Source organism: Schistocerca cancellata, chromosome 3 (genome assembly GCF_023864275.1).
Source record: "Schistocerca cancellata isolate TAMUIC-IGC-003103 chromosome 3, iqSchCanc2.1, whole genome shotgun sequence".
NCBI lineage: Eukaryota > Metazoa > Arthropoda > Insecta > Orthoptera > Acrididae > Schistocerca > Schistocerca cancellata.
Genome location: NC_064628.1, coordinates 676,152,698 through 676,170,892, shown reverse-complemented (window position 1 = coordinate 676,170,892; position 18,195 = coordinate 676,152,698). Strand labels below are relative to the sequence as shown.

The 18,195-nt window shown below is 36.6% G+C and overlaps 1 protein-coding gene across 1 annotated transcript in view; it reads left to right on the top strand.

Annotated features, from left to right (window-relative positions):
- Window positions 1-18,195, top strand: part of LOC126175650 (phosphatidylinositol 4,5-bisphosphate 3-kinase catalytic subunit delta isoform) — a 178,729-nt gene that overhangs the window by 31,067 nt on the left and 129,467 nt on the right. The window contains exons 6-7 of the mRNA XM_049922542.1: window positions 12,251-12,429; window positions 15,076-15,303. Of these exons, the coding sequence (XP_049778499.1) occupies window positions 12,251-12,429; window positions 15,076-15,303 (407 nt within the window). The remainder of the gene's footprint in view (window positions 1-12,250; window positions 12,430-15,075; window positions 15,304-18,195) is intronic.

The following is an 18,195-nucleotide window of genomic DNA, read 5'->3' as shown; positions in this document are numbered from 1 at the left end:
CATTTCCTAATCTAATTCCCTCAGCATCACCCGACTTAATTCGACTACATTCCATTATCCTCGTTTTGTTTTTGTTGATGTTCATCTTATATCCTCCTTTCAAGACGCTATCCATTCCATTCAACTGCTCTTCCAAGTCCTTTGCTGTCTCTGACAGAATTACAATGCCATCGGCGAACCTCAAAAGTTTTTATTTCTTCTCCATGGATTTTAATACCTACTCCATATTTTTCTTTTGTTTCCTTTACTGCTTGCTCAATATACAGATTGAATAACATTGGGGAGAGACTACAACCCTGTCTCACTCCCTTCCCAACCACTGCTTCCCTTTCATGTCCCTCGACTCTTATAACTGCCATCTGGTTTCTGTACAAATTATAAATAGCCTTTCGCTCCCTGTATTTTACCCCTACCACCTTTAGAATTTGAAAGAGAGTATTCCAGTCAACATTGTCAAAAGCTTTCTCTAAGTCTACAAATGCTAGAAACGTAGGTTTACCTTTCCTTAATCTTTCTTCTAAGATAAGTCGTAAGGTCAGTATTGCCTAACGTGTTCCAGTATTTCTACGGAATCCAAACTGATCTTCCCCGAGGTCGGCTTTTACTAGTTTTTCCATTCGTCTGTAAAGAATTCGTGTTAGTATTTTGCAGCTGTGGCTTATTAAACTGATTGTTCGGTAATTTTCACATCTGTCAACACCTGCTTTCTTTGGGATTGGAATTATTATATTCTTCTTGAAGTCTGAGGGTATTTCGCCTGTTTCATACATCTTGCTCACCAGATGGTAGAGTTTTGTCAAGACTGGCTCTCCCAAGGCCGTCAGTAGTTCCAATGGAATGTTGTCTACTCCGGGGGCCTTGTTTCGACTCAGGTCTTTCAGTGCTCTGTCAAACTCTTCACGCAGTATCGTATCTCCCATTTCATCTTCATCTACATCCTCTTCCATTCCATAATATTGTCCTCAAGTACATCGCCCTTGTATAGACCCTCTATATACTCCTTCCACCTTTCTGCTTTCCCTTCTTTGCTTAGAACTGGGTTTCCATCTGTGCTCTTGATGTTCATACAAGTGGTTCTCTTATCTCCGAAGGTCTCTTTAATTTTCCTGTAGGAAGTATCTATCTTAGCCCTAGAGAGATAAGCCTCTACATCCTCACATTTGTCCTCTAGCCATCCCTGCTTAGCCATTTTGCGCTTCCTGTCGATCTCATTTTTGAGACGTTTGTATTCCTTTTTGCCTGCTTCATTTACTGCATTTTTATATTTTCTCCTTTCATCAATTAAATTCAATATTTCTTCTGTTACCCAAGGATTTCTACTAGCCCTTGTCTTTTTACCTACTTGGTCCTCTGCTGCCTTCACTACTTCATCCCTCAGAGCTACCCACTCGTCTTCTACTGTATTTCTTTCCTCCTTTCCTGTCAATTGTTCCCTTATGCTCACCCTCAAACTCTGTACAACCCCTGGTTCTTTCAGTTTATCCAGGTCTTAAACTTAGTCAATAGATAAGACAGAATTTTAGAAATCATATTGTACATACTACATTCCTGACAAGCAAAACACAACTATATAGTCATATGAATCTGCAAACATAGTGTATATCTTCTTCTAGACTATGGGTCAATATGCATTCATGTTCAAAGGTCTTGTCCTCTATACTAAAAGTTAATAGTACCTGAGATTTTACTAGTTTTCTTTTCTTACTCTTACTCCTCTTTACACTTCAATGGACATTTCCACAAAATTCTTACTATACTTGACCTTGACTCTAGATTGTTCAGATATACCACAAAGTGGGCTATCTGTATCAATCAGAATCATCTTCTATATTGTCAGACACGTCATGTAAAAGATCGATTTCAATTTCATCAAGTGCTACATCCATCCTGTCTTCACAGGGTTTTATCTGCTTTACTGTTATCGTAGCATTACTTTGCTTACTTGTGTTGTCAGGTCAAGATTGAAGACAATGAATGGATTCCATGGCATAACTAACATCACATATTACAGAAGAACACAAAATATATTACTGTCAAAATTGCACCTCCTTCTTAGGTCTTCTTTCACTTCGTACCACCAATTTGGATACAAATTTTGACTAACCACAGCTAGCTTATTCTAGAGTGCCCATTTATCTATCGTATCATCAATCTGGTTCCAAACAAACTTCAGAAAGTTTTCACCTTTATTCTCTAGGCTCACAAATAACTTATCTTTACTGTTTGATCATTAATCTCCATGACATTAATGAAAAACTGATTTGACTGGACTGGTATTCCATGACTCTCACTTACGTACATCACTTACCTGACCTCTATTGTCAGCATCATTCACAGGCAACTCTGACACTTCATTATTCTTAAACTCCACAAATACCCGATAATCATCATCATCATCATCATCATCTTTCTCCAAAATTACCTCATCAGCATAATTAATAACACAAGTCTCATCTCCATCAAAGTCACTTCCCTTACCGACATTCATTTGACATAAGCTACCAGTTTCATACTTACCGACCTCAGTTATTTCATAGCTCTCATTCACATCTACATCGAAAATACCACCTATTTCAGATCCAATACAGTCATCACCTGATTTACGTACATAACGCTGTTTTTTGACCAAGAGTTCATTATACATACTATATATAAATTCTCACTACTCTCACATTCTGGTTTGTGATTGGCACCTACATCACCATAGTTAAACATAATATCCCAAAACTTTTGATCAAAACATAAATGAGAAATCTGATATTACTTCTGTTCAACTTCAGGTACCTGTGTCGTACCATTAACATTGTTATTGCTGTCTAATTGCAAGTGCAACTTAGGGTTCCCGTGCTTGTTGTGTTTCCTCACCTTCATTGAGGCGAACTGCCATTTCCCGAGTAGTTACTTCTATGATTGTTTCTTCTATTAAAATGCTCATGGTTATGCCCATTATTCCTCTCTTGCGGATGTTCAAAATTTCTCTTATTGACACTTTGATCCTGATAGAAGTTACCATTATCCCTGTTTCTGCAATTATTCCCATTGCAATTTCTATCATTCCAATTATTAATGGGTGGTTTATGGTCGACACTTCCTTATATTCTCACAAACATTTAAAATGTTTCGAACAGCCAACAAACTAAAACGTCCCACTACATTAATTAAAAAAAGCGCTTCAGATTTCAGGTAATTGATGGGGAAACAGAACTTTCAGGCACTTTTGAGGCATTCAGAAAATTTGTAATATCTTTGTGGCTGTTTGGCGTATACATTAAAGTCATACATTCTTTCTACTGCCCTATCCAGCCTGTCAACATATCGTAAAAATTGTTAAAGACAGTCGTTGGGTCCATGTACTAAATCCCACTGCAACATTTCTGGTAATGTCCTTTGCATGAAATAATGAGTAGGCCACATGGTATAGGACGTTCTTTATAAAAAGAAATTATGTTCACGTCTCATCACAAAGCGTGGAGACCAGAGGATCGTCCACTGTGACAATAGTATACAAAGTACACTCTGCCACACTCCATAAACTGGCTTGCGGAGTTTTTCAGAAATGTGCAGACATGAAGACTTGTGGCATTTTTTGGAGAGGCCTATAGAAAATTGACCAGACTTTGGTGGAATTTCATTGATAACTTTAAGAAAGTTACACATACACAAATTAGTGAATTAGTAAGTCATTTAGTACAGATGTAGTGCGCACATATAGTGTCCTATAATGTAGCACGAATTATTAAGATGACTATTACTGCATTCAGTAAGCTTTCTGGTTTTAATTGTGAACTTCCATGTTATGTTTTCACTAAAAAAAAAACCGCCACCCACACTCTTGTCAAAAATAATGAAGCTGGAATGGAAAGCTTAAAAATTCCTTTTAACAGATACTTAGCTGTGGTACTCAACATTAAGAAGATAAAGAGAATCATCTGTTCATTATTAAATAAAGGTAAAAATACTGACTTAGATTAAATGGTAACAGCTTTTGAATAAACATTTCTTTTCTGACTTCAAGGCAATTTCAGAATTTTACATCACATTTACTGTCTGTGACAAAACTACTGTGTATATTCTTTGTTACAGAATTGCCATAGTAATAAGGAAAGAGAAACAACATTAAGTGAAATTTATATTAGTGTGGGTGGTTGAATGAGGAACTTATGAAAAATTGAAGTGTCATTCTGTGACTTCAGGAAGACAATAATTGATTCTCCCATCCCTTGTAAAGATGAAGGAAACCTGTGTTGCGTAAATTGTATCCTTTGTTCCTTACACAGATTTCTGAGTATGAAATGAGACAACAGTCAGATTGACACATTGTTTTTTCTTTTGAAACAATTAATATAGAGAAATCATCCCAGTACTGTTTACAAAAAATGGGACCAAAGTTGTTGTTTGGTCTTCAGTCCAAAGGCTGGTTTGATACAGCTCTCCATGCTACTCTATCCTGTGTAAGTCTTTTCATCTCCGAGTAACTACTGCAACCTACATCCTTCTGATCTGCTTACTATATTCATCTCTTGGTTTCCCTCTACGATTTTTGCCCTCCACGCTTCCCTCCAATACTAAATTTGTGATCCGTTGTTGCCTCGGAATGTGTCCTTCCAACTGTCTTATAGTCAAGTTATGCCACAAACTCCTTTTCTCCCCAATTCTATTCAGTACCTCCTCATTACTTACATATCTACCCATCTAATCTTCAACATTCTATTGCAGCACCACATTTCAAAAGATTCTGTTGTCTTCTTGTCTAAACTGTTTATAATCCATGTTTCACTCCCAAACATAGCTACACTCCATACAAATACTTTCAGAAAAGACCTCCAGACACTTAAATCTATACTCTATGTTAACAAATTTCTTCAGAAGCTCTTTCCTTACCATTGCCAGTCCATGTTTTATATCCTTCCTACTACGACCATCATCAGCGATTTTGCTGCCCAAAAAGCAAAACTCATCTACTACTTTAAGTGTCTGATTTGATAATCTAATTCCCTCAGTATCACCTGGTTTAATTCAACTAGATTCCATTATCCTTGTTTCGCTTTTATTGATGTTAATCTTACAACCTCCTATCAAGACACTGTCTATTCCATTCAACTGTTCTTCCAAATCCATTGCTATCTGACAGAATTACAGTGTCATCAGCAAACCTCAAAGTTTTTATTTCTTCTCCCTGGATTTTAATTCCTACTCCAAGTTTTTCTTTAGTTTCCTTTACTGCTTGCTCAGTATACAGATTGAATAACATTGCGGATAGGCTACAACGTGTCTCATTCCCTTCTCAACCACTGCTTCCCTCTGGTGCCCCTCGACTTTTATAACTGACATGTGGTTTTTGTACGAACTGTAAATAGCCTTTCACTCCCTGTATTTTACCCCTGCCATCTTCAGAATTTGAAAGAGAGTATTCCAGTCAACATTGTCAAAAGGTTTCTCTAAGTCTACAAATGCTATAACATAAAGTTTCCCATTCCTTGACATATCTCTGTAAATGTAACTACATTTCTATAGAATCCAAACTGATCTTCCCCAAGGTCGGCTTCTACCACTTTTTCCATCCATCTGCAAAGAATTTGTATTTATATTTTGCAGCTGTGATTTATTAAACTGACAGTTCAGTAATTTTTACACCTGTCAGCACCTGCTTTCTTTGGAATTGGATTTATTGTATTCTTCTTGAAGTCTGAGGGTACTTTGCCTGTTTCCCCACAACTTGCTCATTAGGCAGAAGAATTTTGTCATGGCTGGCTCTCCCAAGGCTATCAGCAGTTCTAATGGAATGTTGTCTACTCCTGAGGCCTTGTTTCAACTTAGGTCTTTCAGTGCTCTGTCAAATTCGTCACACAGTATTATATTCCCCATCTCATCTTCATCTATGTCCTCTTCCATTTCCATAATACTGCCCTCAAGTACATCGCCCTTGTATAGACCCTCTACAAATTCCGGCCTATTTGCTTTCCCTTCTTTGCTCAGGACTGGTTTTCCATCTGAGCTCTTGACATTCATACAGGTGGTTCTCTTTTCTCCAAAGGTCTCTTTACTTTTCCGTAGGCGGCATCTGTCTTATCCCTAGCGATATATGTTTCTACATTCTTATATTAGTTCTCTAGCCAGTCTCACTTAGCCATTTTGCACTTCATGTTGATTTTATTTTTGAGACATTTTTATTACTTTATGGCTGTTTCATTTACTACAATTGTATGTTTTATCCTTTCATCAATTAAATTCAATATCTCTTGTGTTATCCAAGAATTTCTGCTAGCCCTTGTCTCTTTACCTACTTGATCCTCTGCTGGCTTTGCTATTTCATCTGTCAAAGCTACCCATTCTTCTTCTACTGTAATACTTTCCCCTGTTCTTGACAATCATTCCTTAATGCTACCAGTAAAACTCTCTAAAACTTCTGATTCTTTCAGTTTATCCAGGTCCCATCTCCTTTAATTTGTACCTTTATTGCAGATTCTTCAGTTTTAAGCTAAAGTTCATAACCAGTAAATTGTGGGCAGAGCCAACATCTAAATCTGTCTAACCATTATATAATCAATCTGAAACCTTCCGATGTCTCCAGGTCTCTTCCATATATACAGCTTTCTTTCGTGATTCTTAAACCAATTGTTAATGATGATTAAGTTATGCTCTGTGCATAATTCTATCAGGCTGCTTCCTCTTTCATTCCTTAGCCCCAGTCCATATCACCTACTACTTTTCCTTCTCTTCCTTTTCCTACTATCAAATTCCAGTCCCCTATGACTTTTAAATTTTCATCTCCCTTAACTATCTGAATAATTTCTTTTATCTCATCATCTATGGTGCTAGTTGGCATATAAGCTTGTACTACTGTGGTAGGCATGGGCTTTATGCCTATCTTGCCTTCTATAGTGTGTTCACAATGTTGTTCATAGTAGCTTTTTATTCAATATTAAACCTACTCCTCCATTACCCCTATTTGATTTAGTATTTTTAACACTCTATTCACCTGACCAGAAGTCCTGTTCCTCCTGCCACCAAAATTTATTAATTCCCACTATATGTAACTTTAACATATCCTTTTCCCTTTGTAAATTTTCTAACCTATGTGCTTGATTAAGGGAGCTGTCATTCCAGGCTCTGATCCGTAGAATGCTAGTTTTGTTTCTCCTGATAACGATGTCATCCAGAGAAGTCCCCACCAGGAGATCTGAATAGAGGACTATCTTACCTCCAGAATATGTTACCCAAGAGGGCACCATCATCATTTAACAATCCAGTAAAGCTGCATGACCTTAGGAAAAATTACAGCTATAGTTTCCCCTTGCTTTCATCCGTTCACAGTACAGACACAGCAATGCCGTTTTGGTTGACGTTACAAGGCTACTTCACTCAATAACCCAGACTGTTGCCCCTTCAGCTACTGAAAAGGCTGGTGCCTCTCTTCAGGAACCACTCATTTGCCTGGCCTCTCAACAGAATTAAGAGGAACAAGGAAAAAACCTTCTGAAAACCCATGTTGGATGAAATACTGCAAAAGCAAATTGAAGAAATTTGTAATGTGGAAGCCATACCCAAAGAGTGGTGAATAGCGTAGATCTGTCCATTGTGCAAGTGAGGCAGCATGAAAAGTGACAGCAATTACATATGATTTACACAATTTTATCATTTGCCACTCTGGAGTGATCAAAAGGTAATCAGTAAAGAACTTCAGGAAAAAATGCTCAGTAGCCAAATACATCCACAACCTCAAAACATTCAAAAGTATTGTCTGCTTAGCTCTAAACAGTGTGTGTCAGCCTTTGACATTAACAGTTTGACTCTTTATATTATGAGGCCAATGTAAATTTGGGGTTGACCTGAAACAGCATACCATAATTACAGCCACCCTGGTAGACACAAAATACAAGATGAGTTTCTAAGGGTGTCGCTTTTATTCCTTTGAGGTCAGAATAGTAGTGCAGCAAGAGGATGACTTGTCTGTGCTGCTTTTCATCCAAACCTGATAAATAAAAATAGCATAAGACAGCTGCATCCCCTTAAAATGGAAATGAAATATACCATTTTGTGTCTTATCCTCTCAAATAATGTAGAAATTGCTAGAATCCAAATCAACCTGCTAAAGGAATTTGTGGAATGAACTGGCACACACACATTCTTAAAAAGACAATCATCAAAGATCCCCTTTAAAATTCCATGCATAATGCAGGTACATCAATATATAACGCCCCTTATAATAGTAAGTTTGTTAGAGGTACCCTTTCACGGGATTTATGACTATGATTGTGTAATTAATTGAGTATAAGCAATCAGACTATTACTTTTATCTTCAAAACACAACATGCAGGGTGACAATTATTGAACTATATGAAATAAAATTGTAATAACTTCTGAACGGTTTGTGTTGGGTTGTTCAAATTCCGCAGTTGGCCACGGTGCATGATGGGAAATAGTATGCGCATGTGCCTTGTGGCTGTCGGCCATTTGCACATGAAAATGTCACAGTACAACTTGCCTGAGTTTATAGTGCCGGTGAAGGCTTACTAAGTGAGCAGTAACAGCCCAACTGTGGCTCAAAGAAAGTTTGTAACTGAGTTCAAGATGAAGACAGCAGGTCCAAGTGTGCTAACTATCAAGAATTTGATTTGGAAGTTTGAGAGAATGGATAGTGCTCGTGATGACGGTGTTGGCAATGTCGGTCATTCAAAAAGGGTGAAAAGTCTGAAAACATCAAGAAGACATGTGCTGTGTGTCAAACCTGCCCCAGGAAATCTATCAGACAAGTGGGAAATAACTGGGAGACACTGCAACAAATTATTGTTAAAGATCTGCATCTCCTCACACACAAAATTCAAACCCATCAGCCATTAAGCCCCAGGACCATGAACAGTGGTTGTGTTCTGTCAACACTATTGTCCAGAGAACTGCCGAACAGGACTTTGATGTGAATATGTTTTGGTTTAGTGACGAAGCCCACTTTCATTTGGAGGGATTCATCAGTAATCAAAATTGGTGCATTTGGGGGACCGAGAATCTGCATTTCACGATCAAGAAGTCTCTTCACCCTCAACGGGTGACTGTGTGGTATGCAATATCCAGTCACGGAATAATCGGTGTGATATTCCTTGATGGCACGGTGACTACCAAACAGTACGTGAAGGTTTTGGAAGATGATTTCGTCTTCATTATCCAAAGTGACCCTGATCTCAACAAGATGTGGTTCATGCAAGATTGAGCTCAATCCCATAAAAGCAGGAGAGTGTTTGATGTCCTGGAGCAGCACTTTGGGGGTCACATTTAGGCTTTGGGGTACCCAGAGGCTACTGACATGGGCGTCAATTGGCCACCATATTCTCGGAATCTGCAAATATGAAACTACTTTTTATGGGCTATATTAAAGAGAAGATGTACAGCAATAAGACCAGAACCTTGCTGAACTGAAAACAGCTATTCAGGAGGTCATCGACAGTATCGATGTTTGGACACTTCAGCGAGTCAAGGAGAACTTCGTTATTCATCTGTACCTGATGATGGCAGGCATATCGAACATGTCTCAACCTAAATCCTGTAGTGATGTTTACATGTTGAGTAAAGTGTGTGCAAGCCTTAGTTTGTAACTAATTTATATTTTTCATATAGTTCAATAATTGTCACCTGATGTTTTCTAAATGAGAGTAGAGATTAGAGTACAGTATGTGAACATTCGTTTAGCTGGTGTTATTATTTGTAAAGAGGTGAAAAAAATGACTGCCAGTCTAAGTTGGACATATAATTTTGAAATAAGTGTTAATAATTTTAAGCTTCAGAGATTCATTAGATAAAATGAAACCTTCTAACATTTATCTCTTGGAAAGAGTTTTGCAAAATCAGTCATTAACAAGAGCTTCTATATAGCACTCTACTATGAGGTATTAACAGACTAGCAAAACTCTCCCTCACAATAAGGTTTACCAACTGAACAGTCTAACTTTGAAAGAATGTTTCTCTTACAGTATCTATTCAGGCAATGATCAAATGTGTTTCTAGAATAAGGAGGCCCTCTCAGTAGGTACACTTACTTGAAATGCTCTTAAAGCAAAATTACTTTACTCAAAATTCAGCTTTTTATCAATTCTTTGTTTAAGACTGGTTTCATAACAGAGTGGAATAATATGTTAGTTATTTTTTCAACAAGTAAATTTTCAGTTCAGATTGTGAAATCTAAGAAAGCAATCTTTCTTAAATTTGACTAGTGATTTTATTCCTGTTTTAAGCACTTCAGCTATTACATCATCTTAATCATCATCATCATTATTAACAAAACCAAAATGCCCTTTAAAACTAAATTCAGTATTGTGGACACTCAGCATAACATTAGGAATTGGGAATAGGATCTGAGCACAGGTTAAATGCCTAAGGTCAATGACTGTTTGGTAACACATGAAATTTGAATTTCACAAATATATTAGTTCACAATAAAGGAGATAATGATTCATGTATGGCATGTATTAGTATTGCGCAAGTGTGATTCATCACGTAAGTTGCTCTAATGTAATTCTTCTTTCTGGAGCTTGCACAAACATTCCATGTTGTAGTAAGCTGGTAATGCATTCATTTGAGGCTCATTTTCAGTAGATTTGCAGATAATTACCCCTGCTTCTGCACCAAGATGTTGACAGTCTAAAGGCTAGTGACTGGCTGGTGGCTATTCTGCTCTTGGTGCACTGTCCACTTCCTACATGCCTAGGGTCTTCCCTCCAGCTTTTCCTTCCTTAACAATACATTACTACCTATCAATCCCTGTGTACGAATCATTAATAACACCAAAATTTTTTCATACATAAATTAAACAAAAAATATTCATTGCTACAAATAGTGAAAAATATATACATTTATGAACACACAATAATGATGCAGCAGTTACATTAATGGCATAAAGTATTGGTGCTACAGACATAGTAGAAAAAATTAAGTATATTGGTAATATAGTTATAAAAACAGCTTGACCATGAATATGCGAAGTTGCGATGACCTCTGTCACCAGAATATGTAATTATACAACAGTTCTGAAACCATTAGTTTTGTAAGTAGGTGAAACCTTGTTCTTGGGTGGCAGTAAAGGACAAGAAAGTGTACAGTATCATTAGAAGAAAACTGGGATCCAATAACAAGAATGGCATTCATGAAAAAAATTGACAAAGGAATTTACAATAAAGTATATAAACTCATAGGGATGATACGCAAAAGATAAGCATGATGTTCTGGTCAGCTGAAATGAGTGGACAGAATTAGGAAGACTATAAAGATGTTTAGACTGTTTCAGTATAAAACCCTAAACCACAATGACCCAGTTTACAAGCACCGAAGGAGGCATCCTATAAATCTAGCATGAAGATGCTTTTGACAGATATGTCTTCCACAAAAAGATAGTGAGAAACAGGCTGAATTGAAACTAATGACCAAAAACAAGATGTGAAGTGTGAACAAACCATCTCATGAACATTGCAGGAATTGTGTGTTAAGAAGGAAGCAAAGCTCACTGCTTGTGAAAACATTATGTAATCTCATGAACTCAGTTCTGCCAAACCAGAAAAATTACCCTGTTGGTATTTTCAGTGATATTTCCATAACCTATGATTGTTGATTTATTTTGCAGAAGTACCAGCAGCAGATGCTTTTTCCCTGTTAATGTGCATCTTTACTCATCCTACATCATTGAAGGCTCTCCTTGATGATGGAATTTACAAAATATGATGTGTGAATGAATGAGTGCTGTATGCAGAAAGGATAGTGTGGTCCAAGAGGCCCTCAACAAATAAATAATAAATTTGAATATGTCTGTAACAGATAAATAAAGTATTAATGTAACAACATCATAAGAGGCAAAACACAGATAATACTGTTCCTACCATGTCATGAAATGGTTGTACATGATGGAATGACATCAGAGACACTGCTAGAATGTAATGGTACCTGCTAGCCCAGAACCAAGTGAAACCAAAGAGGCCACTTTTCACCATTGGAAGGACGATGGTTGAAATTGCTGACCTATTTACTTGTTTCTCTTTTTTCTGCACTTTTTTGTGTAGATATCTACAAAGAGGTCTACTTTTAAGTCTAAGCTCTTTTTCATTCTAACCAACAAGTCTTGGTCACTAAAAATTAAATCTTTTTAAACTAATTCTGCACCTGGCATTTCTAGTCTTGTGTGAAGGAAGTTCATGTTTTGTGATAAATTGTACAAGATACTATAGCGTTTCTATTTGTAAAACTATGTTATGGACAAACCCATTATTTTCAGTTGATATTGACAATGTGTATGAGGATGCTGAAGATGTAGAAAGGAAACCAAGGTCATCGTCGTCAACTTTAACTTGGAAAAAGAAGGGGAAGCATTTGTCATCGTGGTCCATAGATGTGAAATTTGCATTCCGCATAAGTGCCATATGCCGCCTGAACTGCGATGTAACACGAACAGAGGTAATGTATGTGCATTAGTATTTTGCATTATTGAAATTCCTTTTTATTGGTAAGGATTTGCACTATTGACACACCATCTCTATTAAGAATGGTTGACTGTTGCACGTTTGAAGTTTTATTTACTGTTTTAAGTTTGGATGAATGAATGAACAAACTTTTGAACTTCTTGAAATATACTGTTCGTTAGCACAAGCTATAACTTGTCAAAATTCAATAGAAAAGCAGTGCCCACCATTTTAAAATCTTTGTGTGATAAGTGTAATCTAGCAGTACATACTCTTATGTAATAGCACAGCAATGGAAATTACAGAATGAAAACAAACTAACAAAAATTACAAAAGGCAACTGCTGACCTGTAGATGAATGAAACATGACACATATCTATGCTCTTTATCAGAAAATTGCAACAGTTACGTGGTTCATTCCTTTTCTAATGGTCTCCCTCCTACACCTCTCCTCCCCCACCCCTGCCCCCCTTCCTCATCTCCCTCCTTTTCCTGTATTGTAGTGTTGGACACAAGATTCTCATCTCATCAGTTTAATATTCTTGCCTTTGAAATGATTCCCCAATCTCTTTTTTGAGTTAGATGTTAATGATGACTGCATGTCTGTGGCTTTGCAATATGAGAGAGAAAAATATTGTAGCAGCAGTACAAGGGTGACAGCAGTAATTGACTTCTTCCTCAATGTTGCCATTAATTAACTTAAAACTCAGCCTCTGATCAGCACAAAATGTATTGAAATGTCTTCTGAAAAGTCTCAATCATATTAAAATCTTCCTCTAAAATAAAAAAAAAATATGTCATGATACTCCAGCAAAAGTCACCTGTAGTTGAAGAATTCCACAGGCCTCATCTAGCTTAGAAGTCAGCAAAAATAAATGAGAAAACCATTGCTAATTATTACAAGGTAAGCTTTAAAAAAGTGCTCTGAAATGAGAACCACTTACTTGTGATCAGTATGGATGTTTATTGTCTACATCATGACTCTGATAACATTAAAAATGTCACACCAATGAATTAATAGCAAAATTATACAACACTAGTTTATTTTAACAATTCTAAGAATGTCCCAGGACAGTGAGTGTATGCTTCTCATTGAGTGATGGAAATTAGTGGGGCATGCAGTTAGTGACCAATTGATTGTTGTGGCTCAGTCAGTGGAGGCATCACATATTCTCCCAGTACTCAGGAGTAACTGAAATACAGGACACAATCTTTTTTTTGTAGTAACAGAAAAGTACAATACTCCTACTTTAAAATACATTAAATAATGATGAAACCTTTGGCATGTACATTCGGTTGGCAGCTCCTGAAAAACAGGTGCCACAAATGAATTTGCTACACTACACTTTGCATTGACGTACCCTAAAAATATATTGCCTGTTCTCCATTAGAGAACATGGTTTTCTTTCTCCAGTTTATATCCATCCAGCTGATGTGCTTTTCAGCAGTTGAAGACAGTATATAGGTACCAGAATATCCAATTGCAGCAAAAAATCTAGCCTTTGTGAAAGTGTCTCATTTGATAACTGACTACATAAGGCAATGCTTACACTATCTGCTTGTGCATTTTTGTGGGGTCAAAATGATCCAAATTTCATACTGAAAAGCTTTTGTAAAATGATTGAACCTCCAATGGAAAAATTTGGTCAACTTAGTCAACTCTACTTTCTTTTGTTATATGCATTCGTAGTACTTTCAAGATGTATTCATACATATCATGATGTAATTCCTCATGTTCAGACAGTTATGTAGCAGCCCTTCTTTCCTACCAGTTGTTAATGATTACTGGTGCTAGACAACTGCAGGTATACCAGCAAGTCAAGAGTTAGGAAAATATTACGTGAGGTCAAATAACTGATTTGGAGCCACACACATTAAAACAAGAAATGGCATTTTAATTCTTTAGTTTCAATTAAATGAAGATGTAAGTTAATTGCCCTGTACAGCTCAGAGTGCCTGGTGTGGTTGAAATGTTAGTTGTGAAGATAATAGCTGATAGTGATTCTTTGATTTCAGGTGACAACTGCCTCTGATTCTGGTGTGCGCTTCTCGCCATTGAATAAATTGTTAAATGCATTAGACACACAAGATTATGATAAGCACCTGCCTTTCTGAAAAAATGAAATATGTTTATAATGTATATAAATTTAAGTGCTAGAAAAAAATGGCTGGAGTGTAGTCTTATAAGAAGGTGATATCTGAACAATAAACAGTGTAGATGAGAATTGATTCAAAGGTTTTGAAATGTCGTGTACAGAAGAGTGTTGAAGACTTGATGGGTAGATTGCATAACTAATGTAGAAATAACTGAATTTGGAAGGAAAGAATTTTTGGCGTATCTTGACTAAAAGAAAGATGTAGGTTGATGAGACATATCCTATACAGTAAATAAGTTTAAATGGGTGTGGATTGCAGAAGTTATTTAGAGATGACGAGACTTGCACAGGATAGTTTAGTGTGGAGCACTTTGCAAAACAAATCGTGCTACTGAGAACCACAGCAAAACAACAACAACTCACTTAACAACAGATTCACAGATTGTTGTAACACTTGACACTCACAGTTGCTTCTGTTATGAATTTTTATGAATCCTGCTACTTATTCTCTCTCTCGTAAATTGAACACGTTCATACTATTTCAGGTGGGAGTGCAAGCAGGCCTCTTTCATGGAGGTAAGTCACTTGCTGAGCCGCAGAAGACAAGTGAGAAGCAAGTGTCGAAGGATGGGGAGTGTGAGTGGGAGGAGGATTTGCAGTTTGACATACAAGTCTGTAACATCCCACGAATGGCACGTCTCTGCCTTGTTGTTTATGAGATCTCAAAGACTGCCAAAGGTTCCAAATTTCGCAGACTAAAGGATTCAAAGCAGGTAGGTCTCAAGTATTTTTTATTTGATAACAGGTATTACAGTTTGTTGAACTTTTTTAATAATCTATGAAGTACATGTGTCATAATGAGTTACACAGCTTATCTTCCTAATGGAAATAAAAATCATACATTACACTGGTTGCATGTAAACTTGTATTGCTCCTTCCTTTGTTATGCTTTAATTTCATTTTTGACAAAAATGTTACTTACTGAAAACCCTGGATTTACTATTTTTTTAAAAAAGTTTACCACACAAAAATGAATTCTAATTACAGTAAAACGAAGACAGAAGAAAGCTTTCATTATGAACATCAGCGAATTATTCTATACTTACAGATTGTAAGAATGAGTGTTGAGTAAGAGTATAATAGATCAAAGTCCCTGCTAATTGAAAGAGGGCTATATAAAGGATGAGGAGACCAGTGTAACAAATATTAGAAAAAGAGTAAATAAAAATGTAGTTAAAACATCAATCTTCGTTCTAATGTTCCATATATTTATACCTTCAGAGCTCGCAACAGCAAGATTCATATGCCTAAAGTCAGGCTGTACGCAGAAAACTCAACATACCATTTTAACGGTTTGACCACACCATACTGGTCTCTATACTTCAGTTAAAATAACTTTATGACCTATATTTCAATGAGTAAATTGGTAGGGGCTGGTATCAGACAATCACAGACGTTTCTCAGCTCCACATGCTCATTGTGATACTTGTTTTGCAGTTACAAGCAGTACAGCCACACCAGGTGATAGCAGCTGCATAAGTTATTGAGAGTGTGAGCATATGGTATGTTGTGTCTGAGCCAGAAACTTCACTCCCCACTATTAATGAGTGTCAGTGCCAAAAATGGTTTTAGTTGAAGTATAGAAGGCAAGTTATTCAAGTTTGTTCTTTATGATATTTTAAAGGAAGTGAAAAAAAGCAGAAAAACCAAAATAATGAGGGGATAATCTATATGAAAGCAAAATAATCCTATAAGGCCAGGAAAAGGATAACATCTTATTTATTATCTTTCAAACAGTGAAATAGTGTCTGATATTTGCTATGTAAGTATTTTGGCCCTTTCATGTTTTATATTAATGATAGAGACCGGATTATAATCATTTGCATGTTGTATGTGTATTTTGCATATTTACATCCTTCTCACCAGTCATTGTTGGCTAAAAATTGGTCATGATGCATATTTTTGCTCTATGTTTACGATATTTTAAAAATCTAGATGGGCAAGCTCTAGCTCAGTCATGTTTCTATGTCTCACAGAGTGACCGCAACCTATAACTGCAGGTGATTGCTAACCAAGAGACTACTGGCTAGTGGGCTGATTACTGAACAGAAACACACAGGCAGAGTTCTTTCTTAATGCCCTCCTCTGTCATACTGCACATGTCATGCATGTGCATTGTTTCAGTTTAGTTTTCTTTTTATTTGTTCAGATTTTAATGTGCCTACATGTACCGTGTAATGTCTTGTGCATCATGCCACCTGGAAAAAGAAATCTTGATTTGTGGATAGCTGACCATTCTGTAACATTTACACATGACAGAAATGTTTTATATTGTTGAGTTCGTGAGAAAAACGTTTTGTGCAAAAAAAAAAAAAAAAAAAAAAGGTTTCAAATAAACCAGCATGTCAAGACAAGTCTTCATCACTGGATGCAAAAGACAGTGGCAAGTAGCAGTAGCAGGGATTTAACCTCCAAAGGTAAACAAAAAAATCGCTTAAAAATGGATTTATGTGAAGTACTCATTGCAAGTAATATTCATCTTTGCACAAACTTACAAACCCTATTGTGAAATATTTCCTGCACAAATATTGCTTAAATCAAAATATACCAAATGAATCAATGTTACATAAACATTATATAGTGACATTTTACCAACATGTTCTGGAAGAAATATGCAAAGAACTTGAGGACAACTTTATTTGGCTTTCAGTTGACTAAACTACTGACACTTGTGAAACTTCCTGGCAGATTAAAACTGTGTGCCCGACGGAGACTTGAACTACTGACACTACTGACACTTGTGGTCGTTACATTGGAAATTTAACTGTTGGTGCACACCAGATTTGTGAATGAGAATATTAGAATATTATTTCCAGAATCTTCTGCAGGTGAAAGGGTGTTTCTCTTAGATGCTGCTTCCTATATGATCAAAGCAGCAAAAACACTCTAAGCATTTTATCCCAATTTCATTCATGTGATGTACTTCGAGCACAGAGTAAATCGCCTTGCTGAAGAACTACGATCCATGTTTGTGAATGTAAATAAACTGATTTCATCCACAAATAAAGTGTTTCTTAAGGCACCTGCTTGCATAAAGACCTAGGAAGGAAAACTACCAAATGTGCCTTTACATGCAGAACCAGTGGTAACTGATTGGAGTATGTGGGTCAAAGCTGTGTTGTTCTACAATGAATGTTTTGAGGCCATCAGAGGTGTAGTATATGACTTTGATAGAGCAGAGGCTTTGGCAGTTTGCCAGTGCAAGGAAGCATTTAATTATTGCTTCCAGTACTAAAAAAAAAAGTGTTGAATGAATCCTTTCATTTAACCAATAAAATTAGCCTAGTGAACTCCTCATTGCTGGAGGTATTCCTGAGAAAACTTAAAGAATAGTTTGAAAACATTTTGAACAATAACTCAAGCTTTGAATCCTTGTCTCATATTGATAGTTTTATTAATGGAATGGGTAAACTTGTGCCAGAAACAAGTGCCGTAGAATGGTCTTTTTCTGCTTATAAAAATGTTTTAAGTGTTTTACAACACAATCTTACTGCTGAACATTTTGAACAGTACCCAACTGTTTATGGGTACGGTAGTAACAAAATGTAAAATTTGTGAACAGTACTTCAGTGGGTAATATTAAACATTAATGTTGTTCAAAAAAA